Consider the following 12,657-nt stretch of genomic DNA (forward strand, 5'->3'; position numbering starts at 1 on the left):
ATCTGGATGAAGAATTCGATGAACAGACCAATGTGAAGTGTTTAATGGTACCCCCTGACACAGTACTGAGTGCTGAAGTCTGCTCTGGAGACTGTCTTACTCTTTTGATATATTTGGACGTTCTTATGGCTTGCAATGGAGCAACAAACACATCCTTCACACTATCAGTAGAATTAAATTTACTGAACAGAGTTTGCTTCACTGTGAGTTTGCAAAAATGTTTGTGAAATGCATTGAAGTCAATGGGGAAGGGAGAACGTACATAATTTTGAATGGACTATAATGATGCAATGGTCTTATACTGTAAATGTCACTGAGGGCTAGGTAAGTACATCTGCCACCTATGCTGGACCAATTATTGTGCCACAAAAATCTCACCTGAGCTGTGAGGCAGCAGTGCTAACCACTACACCACCATACCTTAACCAAAAAAGGCAAAGACGGAACAATAACTACAAACAAAATACAACAAATGGCCCCAAAATAGCAAAAAGTACAAAAATATATATTGTGCTCTCATTGTTCCTGTCTTCAGGGAACTAATTGCCTGTGCCATTTTTTTGAAGTCATGGCTCCATGCAGCTTGTAAATAGTAATAAATCTTTTGTTGTTGTTGTTATTATTATTATTATTATTTCACAAGGTTTCATGTATTTTATTAATCTGGGAGTGTGGGGAATCCTTTAAGGTTTGTTTTCACTCACTGCTGCACCGCATGGCTAATTTTTTATGCCCACTGAATGCATGAACAGTTAGCTGTATGGCATGGTGGCTGCCCTACCAGCGTTCCATTCTTGGCCCTGATTGGCTGTGCCATACAGTGGCTGTCACTATCGAATTTGCACTACATAGTGAGGAGCATAAAATGCTGAATCCTGTAGTGAGGACACAACATACAATGAATCTATGCAGAACAATTAAGTATTTTCATGATATTCCCATTAAGGTCAGCTAATGTGCCTCTCAAATAAAGATACTACAAGTACATTTTTTTTTTGTCTTTTTTAAGCACGTGTGGTGCAAATCCAGCTAGCATACCAATCAGGCAGTGGCATGTGTGTCTACGGCATAATTTATTCAAGCATGAGCAAAGCAGATCTAGCAGTGCCGTAAAATGTGAGGTGGAGTATGCTTACAGTATGCATGTGTGAAAGTTCTGTACATGCATGATTGTGTAGTGACATGCCCATCACACTAGCCTTAAAAAGCATCATGGGGCACTGGAAAAAAAAATTCTCTAAGCCGACCAAATAAGATTTTAAGGAAATACTTTAGCAAAAAGGGTCTCCTGCAAACTCAGCAATTCCACTGCGAGAAACAATTTGACACATTCCTCTGACTAACCCTAGTTTCTTGCAGATTTGCACTTAATGTATGCTATAACAGCAAACACGTGATGAGAAGTTGTACGTGACCACTGAAACTGCTTTTAGCATAAAACATTGATACATCACTGATTCACCCACCACAACACTCTCGTTCGTCCCCAGCTTGTTTCGTTTTGACATTCTAAACTAGCACCTCCCATACTTTTCTGTTATTTCCTCCCCTCTCCTGTTTTCTTATGTGTCTTTGCTTACTAGTCATCTCAGTTAGACTGTTTCACTGATTAATGTCATGGGGAATATTAATATGTAAATACCGTAAAAACCAAAGCACTCTGTGATGTGTCAACAATGTTGGTTATAGGCTACGTCTCAGATTGCATGCTACTGCAATAACACGTACACTAAATAGAGGGAGGTATATCACTTACTGCAGAATTTGCATTTGGACAAATTTCACAAATTTTACTACACATTCATGACGTGGCATATCATAAATATGTCTATTACTCAGTTTGGGTTGCAACCCACCACAGTTAACGGAACACTACTCTAGAATGTTTGTTTACTCACACGTGATTTCTTCATTTAACCTCCACAGATATAATATGTAAATATGTTGAAATATAATGGCACTCGTTTTCTCACATTTGTGTCCGTGGTGGATATACAATACAATACAATACAAGTTATTTTTGTATAGCCCAAAATCACACAAGAAGTGCCCTAGCCCTGCTTCTTGACAGCCCCCCAGCCTTGACTCTCTAAGAAGACAAGGAAAACTCCCAAAAAAACCCTAGTAGAGAAAAAATGGAAGAAACGTTAGGAAAGGCAGTTCAAAAAGAGACCCCTTTCCAGGTAGGATGGGTGTGCAGTGGGTGTCAAAAGAAGGGGGTCAATACAATACAATACACAGAACAGAACAAATCCTCAATACAGTATAAAAATAAAAAGTTTGCAAGTATGGAGCAGAATTTAACAGTACATGATATTACATAATATGATTTGGATATGTGATTGCCCTTTCAAATGATGCATTTAAATTTTAAAATCATCATTTTTCACACTGTATTTTTATCACTTCCTAATTAATGTAGTTATGCATTTAGAAAAAAAAGGAGAATCCATTCTAAAAAGTTAGGCAAATCAAAGTTTCAACGAACTGTGGAAGATTTCAAAATACCTTATTAAAAACACATTTTTATTTCTTATTAAGTTTTAATTCTATGCCTTATGCGCCTGTAAATGTCTATTATGGGGTGGCCTCCACATACCAGTAAGGAGATAAAATGGCATATACAGCTGCAGTGTTATTCTGAAGAGCGTTAACTATTGGGACCATTATGGCACTGAGACAGAAGTGATCTGTGCAGAGTGTAGGTGAGGCAGCAGTGGGCAGGGATGCTTGGCTCTCTGATTAAAAAAAAAAGAATTGTGCCAGGAAGACATGCCAATGGTATCAATACCCCTGCCTGCTAGAGGACACATATGAATGTTTTGGACCTTGCTGTCTTTTTAATAGAGCTGGCAACCATTGTGTGGTGCAGGGATAACAGGAACCACTAGAGACTGCCAACCTTAGAGCTAGTGGAAGGTGAAGCTGAAAATTACCTCAGGGCTTGTCAGCCATCAGGTTTAGAGCCACTTCATAGTCAGAGGCCTATCAAGTGAAGACATGAGGTGGAGAGTGGGACAAAGGAGACCAGGGTCTGAACGGAGAAGCATTGGAGGTGAGAACTGGAGAGCTTTGGTGTGGTAGTGAGGTGGGTACGTTGGTGTGGCAGCCTATCAGAAAGAAAAAGACAGAAATTCTATCCAGTTAGGGAGAACAGCAGCACCTTTTTGTATTTTGGTTTTCAATTCTGTTCATTTGTACATTGTATTCTGTTAATGATTTTCTGCCATTCTTTTAAATTGTCTTTATTAATGAAGGTCACATTTTTATTCATTTATAGCCTCCCGTATGATGTTCTGGGTGCAGTATACTGGTAACGCATTATTCACAGATATTAATGAGAAATGGCTTCTGCATGCGGTCTCCTAGTTACTTCATTTTACTCCTTTCTTTTCTTGTTTCAGAACTATATCCAATACTGGTTTGAAAATTTTACCAAATTTGTCGAAGATTAACTCCAGACAGCATGATTTTTTATTGTAAGTTTTTAATTAACGTCATCAAAATAACATACAGTATGACATGATTTAAGCATACCCTCTTATTTTTTAAGAGACTTAGTTAGATGGGAAAAGTATTAGTATTAAGATGTACAGCAATGGTAAATTAGAATTTTAGAAAGCTGTGCTGTTGAATTCGCACATAATAAAAATCTGTTGTTCAGTTTGTCAATGTCAAATTATAACAAGTGTTAGCGTTGTGTGACTTCTTTTCTTGATTGTTTTCCTGCTACTACACACACACGCTCACGCACATGCACATGCACACACATACATATATATATATGGAAGAGAAGGTCTGTGATACGGTTTGCATATTTGCAGCTGGAGATCCACAAAGGGAGAAAATGAATCACGTATCATAAAGTAGTTTTTATTCCTGAGCTTTCAGCCCCTACCAGGGACCTTCATCAGAGGATAATGCTTAGACTTAAAAGAATCAAAGGCAATATATAGCAAAAAATTACATAGTGGAGGGGGGGGGGGGGCTAAGTCAGTGTGATCGGGGGGGGGGGGGGGGGGTTATTGGTTGTAAAGATTTTATTTAGTATGAATATATTCTTCTTAAGTTTGCATATGCTGGGTTTATGTCCAAATGTCTGTTGATGGCGTTCTTATTTGATAGCTAAGGTTCGGCCAGCTCTCTGGCACTTTTGGTACTGGCCTTAAATCTTACTTTTACATTGAAAAATACATGCAGGTCATTATTATTACAGTAACTTTATTAACTCAATAGCTTTATTAACTTCTTTAACTCAAAATAATGTCACAATGGCACAGTACATTTATATACATCAGTGCTCAAATTGCTGGACTTCATTATTTAGACATTCTTCTATTCTACTTGCTAATAACAATAAGAAGAAGAAGAAGAAGAAAAAGACAAATAAAAAACCCACCTCTGAATATATACTTTTTGCAGCATAATTAACAGTAGGATTTGTAATTTTACAATGTTGGTGAAAGTACTAACCAATAAAAAGATCAGCTAAATTTTTTATACAGTACAACTCATAGTGGAGACATTGACATGACACTTTACAAAGCAAAACACAAGTGCAATACAAAGCAATGTAAAATAATAAGGTAGAAACATAGTAGGAAAAATATTCTAATCAATGTTTTATTTTCAGCGATCTTGAAGATAACATAAATATTAGAGTTATTTCAACAAATGCTTTCCTCGGACTCAGCAAAAGCAACATTAGAGAACTGTAAGTATAAGTCACTTAATTACCGAAAACTGATTTAACTGATGCAGTCACATGGTATATACCAGTGTTTCTCAACCTCTGCAGTGTCATAACCCATTTTTTCACATGCCAGTGTGTTTGTGACCAACTAGGTGGATGTTGGGGTCCCATGCAATCATCAGAGCGTCAGAACTTTATATGAATGAAGGAAAATCGTCAAAGCTTTTCCTTGAGTATGGGTTTCGGGTAGTTGGTGCAGGACTGGTCGCGATCCACCTGTGATTCTGCTGCTGTGAATCAAGTGTGATCATCGGAACAGTGGATGGGGTTAAGTTCAGGGTCGGCCATGATTCCTCTTGTGATGCTTACTGCTGTGAATCAAGTATAATCATTGGACCGGCGAATGGAGTTTTATCTGGGGTTGGTCGTGATCCACCTGTGATGTTTGTCCAGTCTCAGCTGTGGCCCACCTACAATGGTGCTGCGGCCCACTGGAGACCCTCAGGTTGGGAAATGCTGCTTTAGTCAATGTTGACTCCCTCTGTATTTTTCATATATTATTGAATTACAGTATGGAATACTAAAATATTTATTTGTGAACTTTTATAATTGAGAAACTTAGATCCAGGCTTAGACTGGACCATTTTAGAAAAGTGATTTTGTTTGCTGCAAGTGATTGTAGTTCATAGTAGAGAAAATGCTCCCAGGATGAAGTGCTTCAGCCCAGCACTGCACTCAGTGCTAAAGTCAGAATGCTCAGTTATTTATTAGGCCACGGAATAATCTCCTTTGCTTCACTATTTCCATCATGTCTGATGAATCCTCATTTGACACACTGGGAAGCTGTCCATTTTATTTTGGTATTTTTTGGATAGCTTTTCATTGCAGACAGTGCTATTCTGTGGCATTTTGTGAAGGCTACAGCCATGTTTTATAATGACAATGACATCCTTTGCTAACCATGTTATGAGAAAGTATTGCAGCACATGACGTCATCATGTCAACTCTTATTTAAGATGATGGTGTGCAACATTTTGTGTTTTGGGCACTGGGTTCTTTTCAAAACAAGTCATGTAATTTAGTGTTGCTGGGGGGGAAATAAAGTTAGTGTTGGATGCTTTTTGTAATGTTTTTTGAATACATATTTTTGGTTTAGCATATTGGCTTTGATGATCAGTTTTGATGGATTCTTTTGGTTTCCTGACTCTTGATTTTAATTATTGCTCTAATTATTCCCATTACTTTTTTCTTGCCAGTCTTTATTAAAAATCAGTCAAGATTTTAGGCAAATACAAAAATGAGATGACAATGTAAAAGTGCTCAATGCTTTAGGCTGGAGATGACATATTACAAAATGCAGTTTGAATGTTCCAAAGTATCACAGGCTTTTTGACAGACAATTGACATTTACATTTATTTATATTTACATTTATTTGATTAGCAGATGCTTTTGTCCAAACTGGCTTACAAAAGATGTCAACATAAATGAGTAAACATCATTGTGGGGGCTGTTTGGGATCTTATGTTACAGGAAAAAGGGGACAAAATTGATAACCAAAATTGAAAAGTTTAGAGCAACATGCAAGCCAGTCACAAATCCTAACAGCTAATATCAGTTAAACCAGTGGTCTCAAACTCCAGTCCTGGCTGCTGGTTTTCATTCTAACCCTTTTCTTAATTAGTGACCTGTTTTTGCTTCTAATTAACTTCTTTTGAATTTATATATTTATTTATACTGTAGTGTGTGTGATCCAATGTTGTTAATCAGTTGCTTCAGAGAAGTGGATACCCAGTTTAATAAATGAAAAGGTCAATAAAACCCATCCATCCATTAATCTACCTTCAAACTACTTAATGCAACATAGAGCCCCAATGAGATGGAACGTTGTTGGACAAATTTAAAAGTTTGGGATTACTTTTTGATATGATTTTAATTATGACCTGTTTTGTTTTGTGTTTAACTACAGAAGACTGCCAAAGAATGGGATAAGAGAAATAGAAAGATACGCATTTAATGGCACTGAAGTGGAAAAACTGTAAGTTACTTTAAATATCAAGACAGTTACCCTGATGCTAAATGATGCAGGATTAAGTCACAGTTTTTTTGTGAATATGAGAACTTCAAGATTAACACAGATATAATTACATATTGAGTGTATCATGCAGGAATTTGGAGAAATATGCAATTCATTTTTATTGAGTTCAGCATTTTTAATCTCTTAATGATGCTGAGACATTATGGAGAAATATTTCAGACAAAATAAATAAATAAATAAATAGATAAATAAAAGTACTGTGAAATGTGATAATAAAAAATATTAAAAACAAGAAATGTCAGTATAAATAATTAAATATGTCTCAAATTATATTTTTGTAGGTCAAAATATATTTTTTGTAGCTTATGTACTGTATTTATTTAATTTTTTCTTTTTTTATGCTAATAACACCTCTCGCAATATGAAATACAGCTTGCATTTTAAACTGTCATTTTCACGCGTCAAAGCAGAGAGGGCGGGCTCTAGCAAGTACTTTGTTTTAATTGGTGAATCGTCGGAGCACCAGACTTAAACCTTCAGCCATCAAGTGCTACTTTTACAGCAGATACTTCAGATGCAGGCTCCTATTGATGAATTTGGAGTTTATAGAATTAGAGTCACTGCTTTGCACAGGAATTTCTGGCAACTTTTTCTTGCACTGGTAGCTGACATGCACAGTCAAAACTCTGACCATACCACAGGATTCCCAAGTCAAGCAAAGCACATTCATCTACTTTGCGGATGATTCACCAATAATAAAACAGCACTCGCTAGTGCCCGCCCTCTCAGCTTTGATGAGTGAACATAGCAGTTTTAAATTCAAGCTGTATTTCATGCTTGACATAATTAAACAAATAAAAAATAAAAGCACAGATAAATAGAAGTATGGTCAAAATGATATAAGATGTAAGCATTAAATAAGTAAATATGTCATGGAATTTGTTTTTTCTTACTTATTTAATTTATTTATTTAATTTTGTCTGTAATATTCTTCTATAAGACAAAAAATGCTTTGCTGCTGATTGTCGTTTGTAATTGGCATCTAATACTTCTCGTTTTAGTGTTTACCAATAATAGTCAGCCAGCATTGATGGATTCCAATAGCCCTGATCTCAGTTTTTCATCATTGCAATGTCCAGGTGAAACCTTTCACTGTGATCATCACTGCCTGCATCAATATTAGCAGAAAAGAAATTCCAAGTGTGGGTTCAGAAAATAAAGTGTTACCAACATGATGCTCATCGAGTCTTTACTTGCTTGAAGCATGTTGTTAATCAGCTGGAGGTTCTTTGGTGCTCGGTTGCAGCCAAGAAAACTCTCAGCAACATTCCTATATATATAACATATAACATGTGATATCCTCCAGCCCCACTAGCAGATGTTTGAAGTAATTGTCATAGATTACATGTCTCATTTGTGGACAGACACAAATACCTTCCTTAATCTTAGCATCAGTTATTCAAAGAAACATTGGTCTCAAACATTAAAATCCTTCACCTGTCTTGTTCACCACTTTCACAGATTTTTTTATCAGTTCAAGTTTTATATGAAGAGGAGGAAAAACATCTTAGTTGGGTCAACAAGTGGTTTATGGTCTACACTTTTCTAAACTGGAGCCAAATTCTTATGGAACAGCCAGTTCTTTTTAATGTAATGAGACTCTTTAGCATGGCTGTCCCATTCATAAATAAAACAATAGGACTCTGTATATTCCACATTCTTAGGAGCAGTTCCACTACTTTTATATCACCACAGATGTCCCAGCTCTAGATGTTGTACTGTATATGTATACTTTTTGATGAACCCCTGGGCATCAGCCAGTCCCAAACCCCAACACAAACACACAAACACAGTCTCGGGTTCAAATAACGGATGGTTTATTCATCCAAATACCTCCACATTTTTGCAAAAACACAAAACAGATTCACAGTTTCTCTTTGTTCCACAATCCCTCTCCTCTCACCACTAAACCGCCCTCCTCCAGTTGAGTGTGGCCTTCCTTCCTCCCAGCTCCGACTCGCCTGGGTAAGGGAGTGCAGCCACTTTTATTAAAGACCCGGGAGTACTTCCGGTGCAAGGACCACTGCCCGATGGAAATACTTCTGGGTCATATGAAAGTACATTATAGCAGGGAGCTTGTCTCCCTGCAGCTCCCTCTTGTGGTGCCCAGTGACCCCAGCAGGGCTGCTCTGACAGACTACATCTACTGGCTTCCTACTGGGCACCAATATCTGGGGCCACTACCACCTAGAGTGCTGAGGGAGTAAAAAGCCCCCAGCGACATCTTCCCTTTCTAATGGTCTGTCATCCATCCCTTCTGGTCTTTCCTTCCAATGTGTGATCCAATTCTCCTCTCTGGCCGGGATGCCTATTTGCCTGATACAAGCCTCCATCTGGGTAAGGAACCATCCCCTCTTCTGTCTGGGATGCCCGTCCAGCCCATGTGGCATCTACAACTTATAACATGAGAGGAAATCAGAAAAAATATGCAATTGCAATAAATTGCTACATCACTGGAAAATAATTCTGAAAAGCAGGCCAAAATCCATGAGATATACCCAAAAGTGTTCAGGAAGCAAAATCTTTGTCCAGTATAATCATTTAAAAAGCTACTTGTATTACTGTAAGTATATACATTGGAGCTTGTGCAGCTATGAATCTCAGTAGAATAATTTCAAGTGTAAAATTTTGGTTTAGGCATAAACTGGCCCAAGTGTGAGTAAGTGTAGGTGTATGCCTGTGTGAGCCTGCAAACAGCCTGTCACTTCCTCCAGGGTTTAGAAATTTACAGTTGTAGCTACACCAAAATCTTGTCTGCCAACCACTGATTCACACAGCGACATGCTGTAATACATTTATTTCATGATAGAAAGAAGGGGAACACCTCCAGCTTGGTCTGGAGCACACAAACCTCCCACAGAGGTCGAAATAAATGCTGGTCACAAGAAGACAAAAATGTAATGAAATAATAAACAGGAATGAGTGAGAACAGATGAAGTAATTTTAAAGACAAACCCACATGACTCACAATTAAAAAACAAATGGATCAATGAATAAGCCTTGTGAATATGGTGATGATAGTGCAGCACTCTCACGGTAATTGTGAACGTGTTTGATAAATCCCAAAACAGATCAGTGCCCATAATTATCAAGCATCTCATGAGTAGGAAAACAGCCCAATTGGCTCAAAAATCTTAGAGTGCCGAAAATGTAGTCCTACTCTTAGGGGTGTGAGTAATAGCATTTTATCAATTTTCCTAATTTAGGAAACTACACCTAACTTCACCAGGATTTAGGAGAGCTTGTGAGCTGTCCTAACTCCTATAATCTGTGTGAGGTAATATACATATTTATACAATTTCCCACTATTTCATATGAGGTAATGATAAAGCAAGCTGCATTCATGCAAATTGGTTGTTTTCTTGGAGACGCTGGTGTGATTAACAACACGCACATAAAGATTAGTGTGAATGAGCAACCATGTGTAATTTGCAAATGATATCGCAGTGTCAACACCTTGGTGGTCATGGAGGCCAACTGTATTGTAATGACCGCCAAGATGGAAAGACTGGAGAACACACTTAACAACAGTTAAGCCTGATAACATTAGCATTTACAGTATTTAACAATGACTGATCCATAGCTGTACTGATACGGCCACAGAAAATGCCTTGTAAAGTAAAAGTTACTGAAACTAGCCTCAGCTATTCTGCTGCTGTTGTGAAGTTGTATTCACTGTTCCCGTATTGTTGATCATCTTCCAGAGTCTCATCATAATCTCCCCTTATCTTCTGCGAGGCTCTGTTTATTCAGTGCCCCAGGAGTCTCCACCAGCCTTCTCGAACCTTCCTGGGCTTGTAAAGTGTAAAACAAATGTTTTAGGGGTTACTGAAAATGCAAAGCTCAGCCTACCTGTGTGACATTTTGTTGTCAATCATCCATCCAGACCAGGCCTACAGTCATGGCCGAAATTATCAGCACCCCTGGAATTTTCCCAGAAAATGCACCGTTTCTCCCATAAAATTGTTGCAATTACAAATGTTTTGGTATACACATGTTTATTTCCTTTATGTGCATTGGAACAACACAAAAAACAGAGAAAAAAAGCCAAATCTTACATCATGTCACACAGAACTCCAAAAATGGGCCGGACAAAATTATTGTCACCCTTTCAAAATTGTGGGTAAATCGTTTTATTTCAAGAATATGATGCTCGTTTGAACTCACCTGTGGCAAGAAACAGGTGCTGGCAATATACAGTAGCAATCACACCTGAAGCCAGTTAAAATGGAGAAAAGTTGACTCGACCTTTCTGTTGTGTGTCTGAGTGTGCCACACTAAGCATGGAGAACAGAAAGAAGTGCAGAGAATAGGCTGAGGACTTGAGAACAAAAATTGTGGAAAAATATCAACAATCTCAAGGCTACAAGTCCATCTCCAGAGATCTTCATGTTCCTTTGTCCACTGTGCGTAACATAATCAAGAAGTTCACAACACATGGCACTGTAGCTAATCTCTCTGGATGTGGACAGAAGAGAAAAATTGATAAAAGACTGCAACGAAGGATAGTCCGAATGGTGGATAAACAACCCCAATCAACTTCAAAACATATTCAAGCTGTTCTGCAGACTCAGGGTGCAACAGTGTCAGCTCGAACTATCCGTCGACATCTGAATGAAATGAAACGCTATGGCACAAGAGCCAGGAGGACCCCACTGCTGACACAGAAACATAAAAAAGCCAGACTGGAGTTTGCCAAAATGTACTTGAGGAAGCCAAAATCCTTCTGGGTGAACGTCTTGTGGACAGATGAGACCAAGGTAGAGCTTTTTGGTAAAGCTCATCATTCTACTGTTTACAGAAAACAGAATGAAGCCTACGAAGAAAAGAACACAGTACCTACAGTCAAACATGGTGGAGGTTCTAAGATGTTTTGGAGATGTTTTGCTGCCTCTGGCACTGGATGCCTTGACTGTGTGCAAGGCATCATGAAATCTGAAGACTGTCAAAAGATATTGGGGCGCAATGTAGGGCCCAGTGTCAGAAAGCTGGGTCTGCGTCAGAGGTCATGGGTGTTCCAGCAGGACAATGACCCCAAACATACCTCTAAAAGCACCCAGAAATGGTTGAAGACAAAGCACTGGAGAGTTCTGAAGTGGCCAGCAATGAGTCCGGATCTAAATCCGATTGAACACTTATGGAGAGATCTCAGAATTGCTGTTGGGAGAAGGCACCCTTCAAATCTGAGAAACCTTGAGCAGTTTGCAAAAGAAGAGTGGTCGGAAATTCCAGTTGAGAGGTGTAACAAGCTTGTTGATGGTTATAGGAAGCGCTTGATTTCAGTTATTTTTTCCAAAGGGCATGCAACCAAATATTAAGTAGAGGGTGCCAATAATTTTGTCCAGCCCGGTTTTTGAGTTTTGTGTGAAATGATGTCAGGTTTGGCTTTTTTTCTCTGTTTTTTTTGTATTGTTCCAATGCACATAAAGGAAATAAACATGTGTACAGTATACCAAAACATTTGTAATTGCAACAATTTTCTGGGAGAAATGCTGCATTTTCAAGGAAAATTCCAGGGGTGGCGATAATTTCGGCCATGACTGTATCTTTGGGGTAATATGCTGACTACTCCAGTATTATTTTTGATGTTGTTGCGAAGTGGCGACAATTATGTACCGCTTGGAGTAATATCCTACTTTATGTTTTGCGTCTTCTTCTACTTCTTCTTTGACAACTTTGAATATTATTATTTTTATCATTATTATTATTGTTATTTTTGTTATGAAGCCTTAAGTACTAGTATTGGAAAATCAAAAAATGTCATTGTGATTGCCAAGGAAACTACAAAACACCTTCATAAATGCCATTTTGTGGTTCAAGTCATGACAGCATTCATTCTCAAATGTAAAACTCCTACTCCTCGCTGGG

General features: G+C 38.1%; 1 protein-coding gene across 2 annotated transcripts in view; it reads left to right on the forward strand.

The window, feature by feature from the left end:
- The window catches only part of fshr (follicle stimulating hormone receptor), a 159,838-nt gene that overhangs the window by 116,891 nt on the left and 30,290 nt on the right, over window positions 1–12,657 (forward strand). For both annotated transcript variants that reach the window (XM_028820409.2, XM_028820408.2), the window contains 3 exons: window positions 3,405–3,479; window positions 4,634–4,714; window positions 6,661–6,729. In XM_028820409.2, the coding sequence (XP_028676242.1) occupies window positions 3,405–3,479; window positions 4,634–4,714; window positions 6,661–6,729 (225 nt within the window). The remainder of the gene's footprint in view (window positions 1–3,404; window positions 3,480–4,633; window positions 4,715–6,660; window positions 6,730–12,657) is intronic.

Source organism: Erpetoichthys calabaricus, chromosome 15 (genome assembly GCF_900747795.2).
Source record: "Erpetoichthys calabaricus chromosome 15, fErpCal1.3, whole genome shotgun sequence".
Classification (NCBI taxonomy): domain Eukaryota; kingdom Metazoa; phylum Chordata; class Cladistia; order Polypteriformes; family Polypteridae; genus Erpetoichthys; species Erpetoichthys calabaricus.